The sequence below is a fragment of the Thamnophis elegans genome, chromosome 8 (genome assembly GCF_009769535.1).
Source record: "Thamnophis elegans isolate rThaEle1 chromosome 8, rThaEle1.pri, whole genome shotgun sequence".
Taxonomy (NCBI): Eukaryota; Metazoa; Chordata; class Lepidosauria; order Squamata; family Colubridae; genus Thamnophis; species Thamnophis elegans.
In genome coordinates, this window is record NC_045548.1 from 75,760,149 (window position 1) to 75,776,214 (window position 16,066).

At 40.7% G+C, this 16,066-nt stretch overlaps 1 protein-coding gene across 1 annotated transcript in view; it reads right to left on the minus strand.

Moving 5' to 3' along the window:
- TRAPPC9 (trafficking protein particle complex 9) overlaps positions 1-16,066 on the minus strand; it is a 305,011-nt gene that overhangs the window by 204,094 nt on the left and 84,851 nt on the right. Inside the window, 2 exon segments of the mRNA XM_032223179.1 lie at positions 4,498-4,608; positions 6,015-6,157. Of these exon segments, the coding sequence (XP_032079070.1) occupies positions 4,498-4,608; positions 6,015-6,157 (254 nt within the window).

The following is a 16,066-nucleotide window of genomic DNA, read 5'->3' on the forward strand; positions in this document are numbered from 1 at the left end:
ATGGAAATAATTTTTCTGCTGGACCACCAAAATTTTCTCATGGACCACCAGCTGGTGACCGCTCTTCTAGTCCAAAACTCTGCTCAAGCAGGGGAACCTCCCTGGGGATAGGGAAGGGAAGGGACCTATCAGTGATATCACATGTGATTTCAGATACAGAGTCCCTCAATTGGGTATGGTAATCAGCTATAAAAATCAACTCTCTAGCACTCGTTAATCAGAAAACCAACAGCATTAGTTAAGATTTACCATTTACTGCTGATCTATCGTTTTTTGCTATTTTTAACAGGTGGAATATTAACATAGCTTAAAAATAGTAGCTTCCATGGGAAAGCTTCCCAATTAGTAGCATTTGCCACAATAACCTTTCTCAGAATAAATGCTATGTATAAAACTGATAGAGTTACTATAGCAACTAAGGGCAATTTCAAGTCACATTAATGAGAAATGCAGTATTTGTGTCACAGAAGAAATTGGATGCTGTTGTTAGCTGCCACTATTTAAAGAATGTGATACTTTTGTTCTATTCCAAGAAGCAGCATAGAGTAAAGGAGCTAGGAATGACTGTTTAACATCTTTATAACAATCACACTGGATTATCCCAAAAAGAATGACATTAGGCCTTTAAATTGAAGAGGAGAAAATTTTCTATTTCCAGCTGTATCTTGAGTTGGTCTGTAGCCAGTGTGTCACATGTGCACATACAACAGATACAGGAATAAGCAATCCCAGATGTAGTAATTGCTATGAGTAGCAGCCCGATACACAAACACTATCTTTCAGGAGCCCTTATCCTCTGGCTTATATCCATTCCTTCTAAAAATATTGTGTGTGTGTATGTGAGAGGGGGGGGGAGGGAGGGAGAGAGGGAGGGAGAAATATATTTATAATTAGAGAAATTTTAAATTGTCTCTGAAAATTGTCTCGTCATATTTGCTATCAAATATGACGAGAGAATAAAGTTCCATTTTCGAAATTCAACCAAGGTACTTTTCAATTACAATCCTCTGTACTGTATTTTTTTTTAAAGGTACAAGTAGTCTTTAACTTACAACCATTCATTTACTGACTGTTCGAAGTTACAACAGCATTGAAAAAAACGACATCATTTTTCACACTTATGACCATTGCAACATCCCCATGGTCACCTGATAAAAATTTGTATGCTTGGAAATTGGCTCATATTTATGACAGTTGCACTGCAGAGGTGGGTTTCTACCGGTTCGCACTGGTTCAGACGAGCCGGTAGTGGAAATTGGGCCTGGGATGCCGAACCGGTAAGGACAGCAGGCTGGCCACGCCCCCGACCCACGTAGCTGCGAAGCTTGCCGGGCTGCAGCCCATCTCCCTGTGGCTTGGTGGGGAGGGGGATCATGTGACTGAGTAGGCGTGGGTGTGAGTGATGTCAAGTTGGCCATGCCCACTCAGTCACATGGCTCCTCCAAGCCACGCCCACCGAACCGGTAGTGAAAACTTTTGAAACCCACCACTGTTGCACTGTCCTGGGGTCACGTGATCCCCTTTTGAGACCTTCTGACAAGCAAAGTCAATGGGAAAGCCAGATTCATTTAACAGTTGTGTTACTACCATATTTCCCTGAAAATAAGACCAGGTCTTATATTAATTTTTGCTCCAAAAGATGCATCAGAGCTTATTTTCTGGTTAGGTCTTATTTTCAGGGAAATATGATACTAAATGCATCTGTCTGGCTGATGATCTTAACTGGGGCTTATTTTTAGGGTCGGGCTTATATTACAAACATCTGGAAAAATCGTGCTAGGGTTTATTTTCCAGTTGGGTCTTATTTTGGGGAAAGCACGGTAGTTAACAACTCTAGTGATTCACTTAACATCTACGGCAAGAAAAGGCATAAAGTGGGGCAAAATCCACAGAACAACTGTCTTGATTAACAACAGGAATTTTGGGCTCAATTGTGATTGTTAAGTGGAGGACTACCTTTATTTGTACTCTAGGAAAACAGTCAATGCCAACGTTTTCAAACGTTAACATGCATCAGTTTCTTAGTTCCTGTCTTGCTCATGGTTTAGGTGAGTTCATTATTTTGATATTTGAAGAGCCGAGGTGGCACAGTGGTTAGAGTGCAGTACTGCAGCCACTTCAGCTGACTGCTAAGCTGCAGTTCGGCGGTTCAAATCTCACCGGCTCAAAGGTTGACTCAGCCTTCCATCCTTCCGAGGTAGGTAAAATGAGGACCCGGATTGTTGGGGGCAATATGCTGACTCTGTAAACCGCTTAGAGAGGGCTGAAAGCCCTATGAAGCAGTATATAAGTCTAACTGCTATTGCTATTGCTATTTTCTGGGAATGCACATGGGAGGTAAATTGGAAGAGCTGCCACTGTTTTCCATAGTCAGGACATCACTTCGCAAGCTTCAGCTAATATTTTGAGAGGCAGTTTGTGGCTCTATTAATGCCAAAAGGGTTGATGCTACAGCCATAAATGATAATAAATGAATACCCGACGTCTTCTGCTGGCTGACAAGCATTTCAATTTTGAGACAACTGAAAAGAAAATCTCCATTAATGCGAAAGGGAGAATGAGGCACTTGGAAATTTGGAAATTGCAGGTTTCCTCAAGAAAACAATAATAAAATAACAACTTTTTGCTTTCTTTGATGTCCAGAGGCTGATTATACAGATCAGCCTAAATTTTCTATAACCAGCACATTCTTTGGTTGCCAAAGAAACTATTTTAAAAAGCAAACAAAAGACCGGCATTTAATGATATGCTTCACCTCTTTTCCTACTTTTAATCACCTTTAATTATATACTTGGCCTATCTTCTTCCTGTCCAGCTCTTCTTTTTTATTGCTCACCTGCCTTTGCAGTAAAAATACTCTTTTTATTGTGAGAAAAGGAAGAAGCGAGTCCATCAGGTTGCCATCAAACTGGAATTAAATCACTGGCTTTTTAAAAGGAAAATAACTCACTAAAATGGTTGTTGAATATGAATTTTTATCATTGTCATTGTTATCAGATAATCCAAACTATCCTAAAATGACATTTGTTTCTTCTAGGGGGAACTCTACGATATCACGAGCTCTGGCGACGCAATGGTTAGAATGCAGTATTGCAAGCTGACTCGGCCCATTGCCAGGAGTTTGATTCTGACGGGCTCAAGGCTGACTCAGACTTCAGTAAAACGAGGTCAGTAAAATGAGGACCTAGATTGTTGGGGCAATATGCTGACATTGTAAACTGCCCAGAGTGTGCTGTAAAGCACTGTGAATCGGTATTTAAGTCTTAAGTGCTATTGCTACAACATAACTCTGTTAAGCTCAGCTGTATTGCTTAGTTAACTGCAATATCACATCACATGTATGTGTTTATTTGTATCTCACTCATATTGTTTTTACAAATAACTCAAGGATGCAAACATATCCAACATCCCTTCATCCTCCGATTTCCCCCACAACAACAGCCCTGTGAGGTGAGTTGGGCTGAGAGAGAGAGGGTGATTGGCCCAAGGTCATCCCACTGGCTTTTATAGCTAAAACTTGAACTTACAGTTTCCTGTTTTCCAGTCTGGTGCTTTAACCATTAGATCAAACTGTCTTTCATGGTCTATCTATCTGAAAAACCACAGCTTTGACTATATTCTGTTACTATATCCTTATAATAAAATCTATCTGTATAAAAGCAAAATACCACTCATGCATCATCACGAAATCTCCAGAACCATAAAGCCTACAAAGTTAAAATTTGGCACCTTGGTTCTTCTTGGCTTCTAGTTGCTTGCTAAGAAAGGATTTTTTTTTAATGATCATCAGATCATTATTATATCTTATATTATTATTAAAATGCTCTGATGCTAAGGAGTTCTATTCCCCCTCCCCACCTGAAAAGAACTCTGTTCCAACTGCCAGTTGCCTTATACTATATTAACACGCTCTGATGCTAAGGAGTTAGACATTCTACTCCCTCTCCCCATCTGAAAAGAACTCTGTTCCAACTGCCAGTTGCCTTATATTAACACGTTCTGATGCTAAGGAGTTCATTCTACTCCCCCTGCCCACCCGAAAAGAACTCTGTTTCTGGAGAGAGGAGAGGCCCATCCTAACTACTCATTAATTTTCAAGCTGAAAGTGTCAACTTATCAAGCCTGATCACAAAATTTCGTAGTGGAGCACGGGATTCCAGCTAGTATATTGTATATATTGAATATATACACACAAACACTCACACATATATATACATTTGTGTGTGTGTGTGTGTGTAGTATATATTGTATATATTGAATATATACATACATACACACACACACACACACACACACAGACAGAATTTTCTCTCAGTCACCCTCCATATATTGTCATACAGGGGGAAAATGCAAAAATCTTATTGATACAAAAATCAATTCAGCAAAATAATTTTTTCAAATTGAAATACCTACTTCAGTATAAGGCTGGACAAATTATAAACTGATGCACCTTGAAAAAGAGGAGAACCCAGTGAAAGAAAGAGAGTCTAAACTTACCGCTGGCATTCTCCAGCATGCAACACTAAATCTTCATTGTTCTTTGCGCTGATCATGAGTTCGTGTTCCGTGTAATTGAATACATCAAGGAGCAAATGGCATTGGCGAGTACTATGTGGAAAATTAAAATAAAGATACCATCAATCATAAGGTAGCAATAATTGTTATCAAACATACTGTATGCTTTCATACAACCCATATGCAACCTACAAAATACAGAGTCCTTGCACTATTGCACAGTTTCATTATTGAATGAGACTGTGATTATCTAAAAAAAAACATTTTTCCAATAATATAAATATAAATAATAATATAAATATAAATATAAATAATAATATAAATATAAATAATAATATAAATATAAATATAAATATAAATAATAATATAAATAATAATATAAATATAATATAAATAATAATATAAATAATAATATAAATATAAATATAAATATAAATAATATAAATATAATATAAATAATATAAATATAAATATAAATATAAATATAAATATAAATATAAATATAAATATAAATATAAATATAAATATAAATATAAATATAAATATAAATATAAATATAAATATAAATATAAATATAAATATAAATAATATAAATATAAATATAAATATAATATAAATAATATAAATATAAACATAAACATAAATAATATAAATATATACACACACGCGCGCATATATATAAGATCTTCGTGTGTGTGTGTGTGTGTGTGTGTGTGTGTGTGTGTGTTTATGTTCCAGCATAACTCTGGAACACCTCAAGCAATTTCAACCAAACGTGGTACACAGATGACTTACTCTCTGGAAACAAATATTGTGGGGGTAAGACACCCCTAATATCCCTCGGGGGGGGCTGTTACGATACAGCCTGTTGTGCCTTCAAATGGCCTCTACGGTACTGCCACAAAAGGCCTTCTACTGCACAGTGCAGTGGAGTTGCCATGGTAATGGCTTCACAGTACTCCACAAGGGGGCTCCCTCTGGTAACGGAGAAAATCCAACATTATAAATTACGTTTGGTCCTGACATTTTCCCCCTATAAATAAATACCCGGACAATGACAGGTTATCAAGTAGTTTAGTTATAAAGGGGGAGAGTTGCTACAACTATGATGTTGAGAGCAGATTAGGTTTTCTTACTTTCTTTTCTGTGAGGTGGGAGTCTCACTTAAGTTCAATGTCACCCCCTTGGAGACAATGAGATCACTTACTAGGCTACTTAAAAAATATTTTTTCCTTCTACTTGCAATTAATTACTGTGGCAAGCATACATTCATTTGATCCCAAACTAGATTTCATCTTGTCCTCTACACAAATGCTTGTGGTATCTTGGCCAAATGTACCAGAACTGCACCAGTACCGTCCCAATGTATAGCAGGGAATACTGCACATGGCACAACTGTGCTGATGAGGTGGTATGAAGAGCTACAACCTAACAGGAGTTTGATTTTACCATTGTTCACCTTAAATGAAGAAATACTTTTCTCAGTAGACACAACTTACCTTGTTGCAGGCAAGGTACTGACACGTGTGAAGAACACAGATGGCTCAACTTCCACATGAAGTCCCAGGGACAAGTTCCTATAGTATCCATCAGTATGTCCCTGGCCTCCTGAGTATCTGAAATTCAAGATGGCTTCCAGTGTCTAAAAATAGAATAGTTACAATATTAAATCTATTTATTTCTCCCATGGTTCTATTTATTTCTAAATTGTTCGGATAGCTTCAAATGCTTAACCCAAACAGGTAAGTGTCTAATTACCGTATGTTTGTGTATATGTGTGTGTCAGTGGTGGGTTTCAAAAATTGTTCGAACCTACTCTGTGGGTGTGGCCTCCTTTGTGGGAGTGGCTTGCCGCCCATGTGACCAGATGGGAGTGGCTTCCTGTCCATGTGACCGGATATGAAGATGCCGACGACACTTGTCAGAACCACCTTAAATTACCTCACACACAGCACTGGCATGCATAAGAATAGGATGTAAACTTGTTTTTTAAAAGGCATTTTTGGTTTGCGTTAAAACAACATCAACACACGCAATGTTCTGATTGCACCACAAACGCAGTAGTCATCCTTACCTTTCACAGAGGCCCTGAGTTTTATAAATAGGAGCATGATAGCGTAGAATAATCATATCCAAGGACCAGTGGTGGGTTTCAAAGAATTTTTGGAACCCCTTCTGTAGGTGTGGCCTGCTTTCCGGGTCCACTGGTGGAACCTCTTCTAACCGGTTCGGTAGATTTGATGAACTGGTTCTACCGAATAGGTGCGAACTGGTAGGAACCCACCTCTGGTGTGTGTGTACAAACACACACACACACACACACACCATCATTATCATCAAATCCACAAGTTCAACATTAAATGTATACTACACAACCTGCAGGAGATGACCAGGCTGAGCCGAAAGCATGGTCAAACGCGTCATCAGTCTTGAGTTCCTTCCCGCCCACAAGAGATCTAAGTCCAGCCCACCTTCACTTCTGTTAATTCTTGTCTACCACCAATTTGCTTTGGCTATTAGTTGTTCAGGTTCTTCTAGAAAGCTTAAACTTGCAAGTTTAAATTTGGGAGCAAGAGCAACTTCTGACTGCCTGCTGACTTGATTGATCACCTTTCAGATGGACTCTGTATGTTAGTCCATTTGAGGAACCTTGGTTCAATTTGAGGAACCTTGGTTCAAAAACTGTTGCCCTGAACCGTTGTTAAATTATTTGAATTCCACTACTGTCTGTAGTGCGCTGTTTTGGTCCAATTAAAAGTTACTGACAGGCCTGCAGTCATATTCCTTTTAGGATCTTTGGCCTGCCACACTCTCTCTTATTTTACTATGCTCTTTCATTAGTGGGGAATTGGGAGGGGGAATAGTAAGGAGCAGAATGTGTTGTTGTCAAAACAAAACATTCCATTCTAGAAACCCAAGGTCATTCTTTGTCTCCACACCTCTGTACCTGACCAGAACTGGATGGGTGGAAATGCCAGGGTGGCAGTGGAAGATTGGACCATGTGATGGACGTGTGGGTGTGGGGCCAGGTTCATGAACTTTCAACTGGGTGGAAAACCCAGGTAGCTTTCAGATTTGGGGTTTCCACAGACGTGCCAACATGTCTCTCTTAATAAATTGGAAGTTTGAGGAAAACTCTGCCTTGGACTCTGATTTAATTTGGATGATATTTGGAACGCTGGCAATGGATTAAAAATGTAAGCATAACAATAGCAAAGGATTAAAACAAGAAAAATAAACAATGGAAGTACAATAATAGGAAATTAAAAAGATTGGCGGAGAGGGACCAAGCACGAAGGGGGGGGGGGTCAGCAACCTAGTCTAACAACCACCTCCAGTGATGTGCTCCTCTGTTGGGTCCCCGGGCCAACAGGCAGAGCCCGATCTTTAGGCCTTTGCAGAAGGGTAGAAGGGTGGGGACAAACTATTATACCCCAAGGGGGAAACAGGGTATTCCAGAAGGCATAGAGATATAGAGACTCTAGAAAGAGTGCAGAGAATAGCAACAAAGATGATTAGGGGACTGGAGACTAAAACATATGAAGAACGGTTGCAGGAACTGGGTATGTCTAGTTTAATGAAAAGAAGGACTAGGGGAGACATGATAGCCGTGTTCCAATATCTTAGGGGTTGCCACAAAGAAGAGGGAGTCAAGCTGTTCTCCATGGCACCTGAAGGCAGAACAAGAAGCAATGGGTGGAAACTAATCAAGGAGAGAAGCAACTTAGAACTGAGGAGAAATTTCTTGACAGTTAGAACAATAAGTCAGTGGAACAGCTTTGGCTCCAGAAGTTGTGAATGCTGCAACACTGGACGTTTTTAAGAAGATGTTGGATAGCCATTTGTTTGAAGTGGTTTAGGGCTTCCTGCCTAGGCAGGGGGTTGGACTAGAAGATCTCCAAGGTCCTTCCAACTCTGCTGTTGTATTGTATTGTATTATATGAACATTTGCTAATCAAATGAGGTTGCAATTAGTGCAAACCTGCATACATCCATAGAGAGAGTTAGTTAATTAAAATTTTTAGTTGAGATTTATTTCAGGTAGTTTCTCTGACTGGTCAAATATGAATTCACAGAGCTCTAAAAAGATCATAATATACCACAACAAAGTGCCTTTGCAATCATCACTTCCATTATTTGCAATGGGACAAAAACTGAATTTATTTAATTCTCAAGGAAAGAAGAGGATTGATCATTTCTCTACACCCCTATTGAGAAAATGCAGAGACCTGGAAAAGGTGGAGCTTCAACACTACCCTTTTTCCTTAACAGCTTTACAAGTTATATATTAATATGTAATAGTTTATCGAGGAAGCGATTGCCTGCGAAGGCTCCCGGATTGGGTCTGAAAGGCGAAAGCGGAAGCCATATATTCCATCCCATATTTGGGTAGACCAGGTTGCCCTGATAGACCAGTCTCACCAGAAAAACACTTAATCTCCCCCTGGTACAGCCAACGAAGTGAGGAGAACCTGCAGCCTAGAGGTTAATGCACCTGCCTACTATGTAAGCGGCCTGGGTTCAACTCCCAGAAAGGTTATGGTTAGCTGATGAGAACTAAACAGATTGAAATAGCTATAGTAGTCTCCCTTTATTTTTTTTATCGGTAAAATTTAAATTTGACATGTATTTATTTATTTATTTATTTATTTATTTATTTATTTATTATTAATTAGACTTATATACCACTTCATAGGGCTTTCAGCCCTCTCTAAGCGGTTTACAAATTTTTTAGCAAATTGAGTCAGCAACTTGACCCCACAGTCCGGGTCCTCATTTCACCCACCTCGGAAGGATGGAAGGCTGAGTCGACCTTGAGCCGGTGAGATTTGAACCGCTGAACTGCAGATCACAGTCAGCTAAAGTGGCCTGCAGTACTGCACTCTAACCACTGCGCCACCTCGGCTCTAATTAATATTAGTATTAATACAAGTGCTGTATTAATACATTAACTGCCAGATCATATCACAATTTTTGTGGAGGAGAGCCTATGGCTTCACTGGGTATAACTTAATTCTTTTTGCCTTTTGGGTACTTGGCAATGGACAGAAAGTTTAGTTCTAGACAATAATAAAAATATTAGTAAATAAAAACTTCCAATGTATTTGTATAATAAATCTTCAAGATAAGCTCACATCTATCCATACACTTTTCTTGGTATTATTCATATGGAAGACTGCCAAATTAAGCACAATTTTAAAAATAACAGTTCCAGATCATTTACTTAAAGCAAATTTGCAGTGAAACTACCTTCCCATATACCAAATCAGTATTATTTGTGACAGTGGCAATTGTGTCCAATTTTGTAAAACAGGCAAAAATGCTTGTCTGATCTGTTGTCTTGAAGTCTAAGGCTCAGAATCGAACTATATATGATGTTATCTTATTGTTTAAATCAACCACAACATTTACATTATAGTTCAAGTCCCAAGCAGGAACATTTTCCCTCTCCAAAGCAATTTTCTGCTGAGACTCATCTTCTATCTGGAAAATACTGGCTGTCCCAGGGGTGCTGTTTCCTATACATAACTGTCAGAGGTTAAAAGAAGCCAAGGGGAAAACATTTTCAGAAGTAAAACTGGTCTAATCTGCAGCAGAAACAGGCGCTAAAGTGAAACGACACCATTTTTATAGGATTTAACTAGATGATGAGACAATGTTCTCCGTTAAACTCAAGTGGGGAAAATATACAAATTGAAGGTTCTAAAGGTGCTTTTTTCAAGAGGCCACTGGACTTGCTGGTTTTTCCTTGAAGACGTTTCCCTTCTCATCCAAGAAGCTTCTTCAGTTCTGACTGGATGGTGGGGAATGGAAGGATTTGTATTCCTTGCAGACAGCTGGTCATTTGCATCCTTTTAGAGGGTCGTTGAGGCCACCTGGAGGATTATATGTGTTATCAGGATCACCTGAATTGTGCAAATAGATATGGAGCCTTCTTGGAACTGTTGAAAGGACTGTGTAGTAAACTGGAGATAGATGATGCCATATGCCTCCCCCTCTTTTGAGAGAGGGCTGTTCAATTTTGACACAAATGGCCTCTTTGATGACATAGGTAAATCTCCGGGTGGCCTCAATGACTCTCTAAAAGGATGCAAATGACCAGCTGTCTGCACGGAGTATAAATCCTTCCCTTCCCCACCATCCTGTCAGAGCTGAAGAAGCTTCTTGGATGAGAAGCAAAACACCTTCAAAGAAAAACCAGCAAGTCCAGTTGCCTCTTGAAAAAAGCACCTTTGGGAAAACCATGTCCTGGATGACGGAGAATCTCCACAAACACAAACTGAAGGGCATCATTCTAAATGTGTCCTCATGTAAAAATAGGAACCGACAAATGAAAGCAGTATGGTGACAATTAGCCAGAGAAAAACAATATGGGGGAATCTTTAACCTACAATCATTCCTTTAGCGACCGTTCAAAGTTACAACGGCACTAAAAAACTGATTTATAATCATTTCTCCCACTTGCAGCCATTTGCAGCAACCTCACGGTCACGCCATCAACATTCAGCTGCTCGTCAAAAGACCTGTACGTATGACAGCACAGTGTCCCTGGGGTCATGTGATCTCCACTGTGATCTTCCCAATCAACTTTCGACAAGCAAAGTCGATGGGGGAAGGCAAATTCATGAACTGCACTGATTTTCTTAAGAACCAAAGCAAAATAAGGTCGTATAATCAGGCACCTTTTAAGGACCAGCTTGCTTAGCCGGTCTGATCTCTATCGTGGATCTAGGTTAAGGATGTCCTATACTTAATGAATTCATTTCCCCTTTAATCAGCTAGTGATATTCAAGGTGGCTCAGGGGTTAAGACGCTGAGCTTGTCGATCAGAAAGATCGGCAGTTCGGCGGTTCGAACCCCTAGCGCCGCGTAACGGAGTGAGCTCTCATTACTTGTCCCAGCTTCTGCCAACCCGCAATTCGAAAGCACATAAAAAATGCAAGTAGAAAAATAGGGACTTTGGTGGGAAGGCAACAGCGTTCCGTGCACCTTCTGTGTTTACCGGCCACATGACCACAGAGATGTCTTTGGACAGCGCTGGCTCTTCGGCTTAGAAACAAAGATGAGCATTCTAAACTGAGTTTTGGATTCCAAAACCCTAATAAAATAAATATTGGGTGGGATTTTTTTTTAGAATGCCATTTTTAATTAATTTAATTTATACATTTTTGAACGGCAGCCAAAGCCTATGGAATTGAGAATATAAATTATGTACTGTATTGTAAATATGAATTAGTTTAATTACATTTGTCTTCAGATGCTTTGATTACAATTATCGTCCTCCCTTCCTGCCCTCCAGATGTCTGATGACATTTTTACAATTGCTGTCTTTGGAGCCTAGTGGCTGTAGATGATGGGATTCTTGAAGAATACAAGGCTGAAGAAAGCTGCATTCTCCATCAATATAGCTCCAAGACATCACTGGTGTAGTGGTGAAAGTGAAGGTGTTGGCCAAAAAACCAGGAGACAGTGAGTTCCAGTCAGGGGTGGGTTCCTGCCAGTTCTAACCTCTTCTATAGAAGACGTTCCACACATATACAGTGCCGTTTAGAACCGGTTCCAGCTCCCTCCCCCCGCCCGTCCGCACATCATCAAGATGAAGAGCGAGAGGAGGAATTCTGGGAGTTGAAGTCCACAAGTCTTAAAGCTGTCAACTTTGAACACCCCTAGGGGGTTCTTTTTCTAAAGGGTTAGGGGTGCAAAGGTCTTCTAACTTGACAGCTTTAAGACTTGCACACTTCAATGTCAGAGTTCCTGAGCCAATATTTTAGTTGCTAAGCAAGAGCATTGTTAAGTGAGTTTCACCACATTTTAGAAGTTGGCCATGCCCACCCAGTCAAATGGCTGGCAAGCCACTCCCACAAAGCAGGCCACACCTACAGAAGAGGTTCTAAAAAATTTGAAACCCACCACTGGTTCCAGTCCTGCCTTAGGCATAAAAGTTAGCTGGGTGACGTTGGGCCAGTCACTCTCTCTCAACCCAACCCACCTCAAGTGGTTGTTGTTATGGGGAGGGGAACAGGAGGAGGAAGGAGCATTATGTTCACTGCCTTGAGTTGATCCATATACATGCCAAATACACAAACACACACATCATCATCTTCTATTGACGACCCCATAACCTCTTGCGGGGCGGAATCTGGGCAGCTGAATGGAGCTAGCAGAGTGTTTGAATGGCCAGATGCCCTTCCTGTTGCCAATGCGGAGTTTTGTGCAGCAGATATATTCCCAGTGTGCCCAGAGAGAGAAATAGCTGCCTCTACCTAGGATTGAACTCACAGCCTCCAGATTGTGAGGCGAGAGCCCCACCTCTAGGCCACTGCACCACACTCCGCCACCCCGAGAACCCATCAGAGAAAATAAATAAGTGCAACAACGGAATGGGGGAGGGGGGGTTGAGGAGGGAAAAGAAGACAGGGTAAAGCAGAGAAAGTAAGGATGGGGAATCAAAAGTAGGAGAGAGGGTAAGAAAGAGAAGGGAAAAAGAGAGGGGAAGAAGAAAGGAGGAAGGAGAGGAGGAAAGAAGAAGGCAGAGAAGGGAGGTTGAGAAGATGGAAGGAGTAAGGTTGTTGCAAAATAAGATGGAGGCACAGAGTTGGCAAGAAAGTGACCCAAACTGTATTATATATGTGGGTAAAAAATGAGTATAGAGACTAAGGAGGAACAGACAAATGTTAAATAGCAATTACACGAATGTATATCTAGGAATGAATTTGAAAAGGAAAAAAAACTTTTTTATTAAAAAAAGACACATTTTAGATAAAGAGGTGGAGGTAGAGGTGGAGGTGGAGGTGGAGGAGGAGGAGGAGGAGGAGGAGGAAGATGAGGATAGGTAGCTTTACTTTGAACAGCCTACTTCATGCTTTATCTTTAACACCATCAAAAACAACACTTGCCTATCCCAGGTCTTTTGGGAAGGATTTAATAGGTGAATAAAAATGCCAATTAAAGACTAAACCTTTGGCTGACCAACCATCATAGCAATAATGTAGAAATCCACTGGATTCCATTCAGTGCTCAAAGCCCTTCACCTGCCTTGCCCCACTGAGTCACATCAAACTGGCCTTCTGGAGTATTGATGGCTTTGATTAGCTTTTCACACGAATCATTTCAGCAGTAAGTCTTGAAATTAAAAATGTCATAAAGATGGAACACGATATTCGTGGAAGGGGTTCGCCGTTTTCTGAGAAAGTTTGGATCCCAGGAGAGGGAGAGAGGAGGGTGGGTGGCAACAGCTGCATTTTTCTACTGTTCTTCCTCTTCTCAAGACCTCAAAGGAGGAATGGTTACCTGCAGCGAGGTAAATTTACGGCAAAAATGTCCGTGATCTTACTGTGCTACGTCCATTAACCTTAATGCAGACTTCACAGCTAGAGGCCCATTCACTGCACCGAAAGCACATCTGAAGTGCAGCATAGAACGTGATAGAAAATATTATTAAATTGGAGAACTGTGGTTTTCTATTTGCAACATACCGATAAACTCCATGAGTGAATGACATTGAGGGTGGGACATTAATGCTTTTTCTAATTCAGTGAGCCCCAATCTTTTTGGTACCAGGGACCAGGAAAAATAATTGTTCTACAGACTAGCAAGGGGGAGGAGTTTGGTTTATGCGCTACCTAGATCCCGCACATATGCAGGTGTTGCTTCGCTCACTTGCACAGCCTGGTTCCTAAGAGTACTGGTCCGTGGCCCATTGTTCGGGGACCCTTGTAATTGATTGGGGCCCTTGAGGCAGAGAGTCTCAAAAGCATGCTGTCAGCCCTGAAGCTGACCTGACCAAATCTATTTTTCACCGCTTCAGTGTTGCCACACTGGAGCTGAGGGATATGGAGGGGGAATTTGAGATAGAGGGGATTCTGTGGCCAAAACAAAATATTTTCTCTTGGGAACCAAGGACATTCTCACACCTGGTCAGAGGAAGGCGGCGAGACGCCACCTGATTGCCAATCTGCATCGTGATTGGACCATTGTTTGGAGAATGTGAAAAACTTTTACTTTTCATTAGGTGTCAGTTTTCTGTTACTTTCACTTTTAATCAGAGTCAGTTTTTACCAGTTCTGTGCCAATATGAGCTATTCTTTGAGGAATCTACCTGCCTTGGGAGTTTGGCTTGTTATGGATCTATTACTTGGAATGCTGACACATGCTCAGTCTGGGAATTCAAAATAAAGCACCTCGTTCAGATGGCTTCCTCTAAACATGAGTCCATCACCCTACTGGTCACTGCTTCCACTTGAGGACTGCTGTATTTGGGACTGGTTTTTATCATTCAACTGGTTTCCACAGCTGTGCAAGTATGTTGTGTTCGAGGCACCAAATGGGTTTCAGATCAGGGGGGGAGGGCAGGGTGTCCTTGTCATGAAACACTTCAAAGCAGCTACATTTTTTAAAAAATTAGGCTCACACTTGACTTCTTTCAACATCTTAATATTGATGTCAGGCCTGCAGTCATATTCCTCTTAGGATCTTTGGCTTGCCACACTCGCTATTACTTTACTATGCTGTTTCATTAGTGGGGTTATTGGGAGGGGGACTATGAAAGAGTAGAATTGTAGAATGTGTTGTTGTCAAAATAAAACACTCCTTTCTAGAAGCCCAAGGTCATCTTTAGTCTCTGTACCTCTGCACCTGACTGGAACTAGATGGGTGGAAATGCCAGCGTGGCAGTGGAAGATTAGACCATGTGATAGTCTTGTGGGTGTGGGGGCAAGATCTTGAACTTTCAACTGGGTGGGGAAAACTGGGAAGCTTTCAGATTCCGGTTTTCCACAGATGTACCAACATGTCTCTCTTAATAAATTGGAAGTTTGAGGAAAGTTCTGCCTTGGACTCTGATTTAATTGTGGATATTTGGAATGCTGACAATTGATTAATGTTGGTATCTATTGTTTGTCTTTGGGGATTCTCAATCAGCCAGATCATGGTTGTCCAAAAAGTGCTTCTCCCAAAAGGTAACTGGACTTTCTTGGCTTTTCTATAATACAATACAATACAATAGCAGAGTTGGAAGGGACCTTGGAGGTCTTCTAGCCCAACCCCCTGCCTAGACAGGAAACCCTATACCGTTTCAGACAAATGACTATCCAACATCTTCTTAAAGACTTCCAGTGTTTGGGCATTTACAACTTCTGGAGGCAAGTTGGTTAATTGTTCTAACTGTCAGGAAATTTCTCCTCAGTTCTAAGTTGCTTCTCTCCTTGATTAGTTTCCACCCATTGCTTTTTCTTTTACCCTCAGGTGCCTTGGAGAATAGTCTGACTCCCTCTCCTTTGTGGCAAACGTTTCTCTTTGAAAACGTTTCGTTTCTCATCCAAGAAGCTTCTACTGAAGAATCTTCTTAGATGAGAAGCAAAATATGTTGAAAGAAAATAACCAAGAAAGTCCACTTGCCTTTTGGAAAAAGCACCTTTAGGTGACTATTGCTTTAAAAATGAACTGATGTATACTGACTTGTGGACAGCCAATCGCATATAATGCAGGGGTGGATTCCAGCCGGCTTTACTGCCGGTTCGTTCGTGTGCGTGCTTTGCGCAGGCATGCGCAC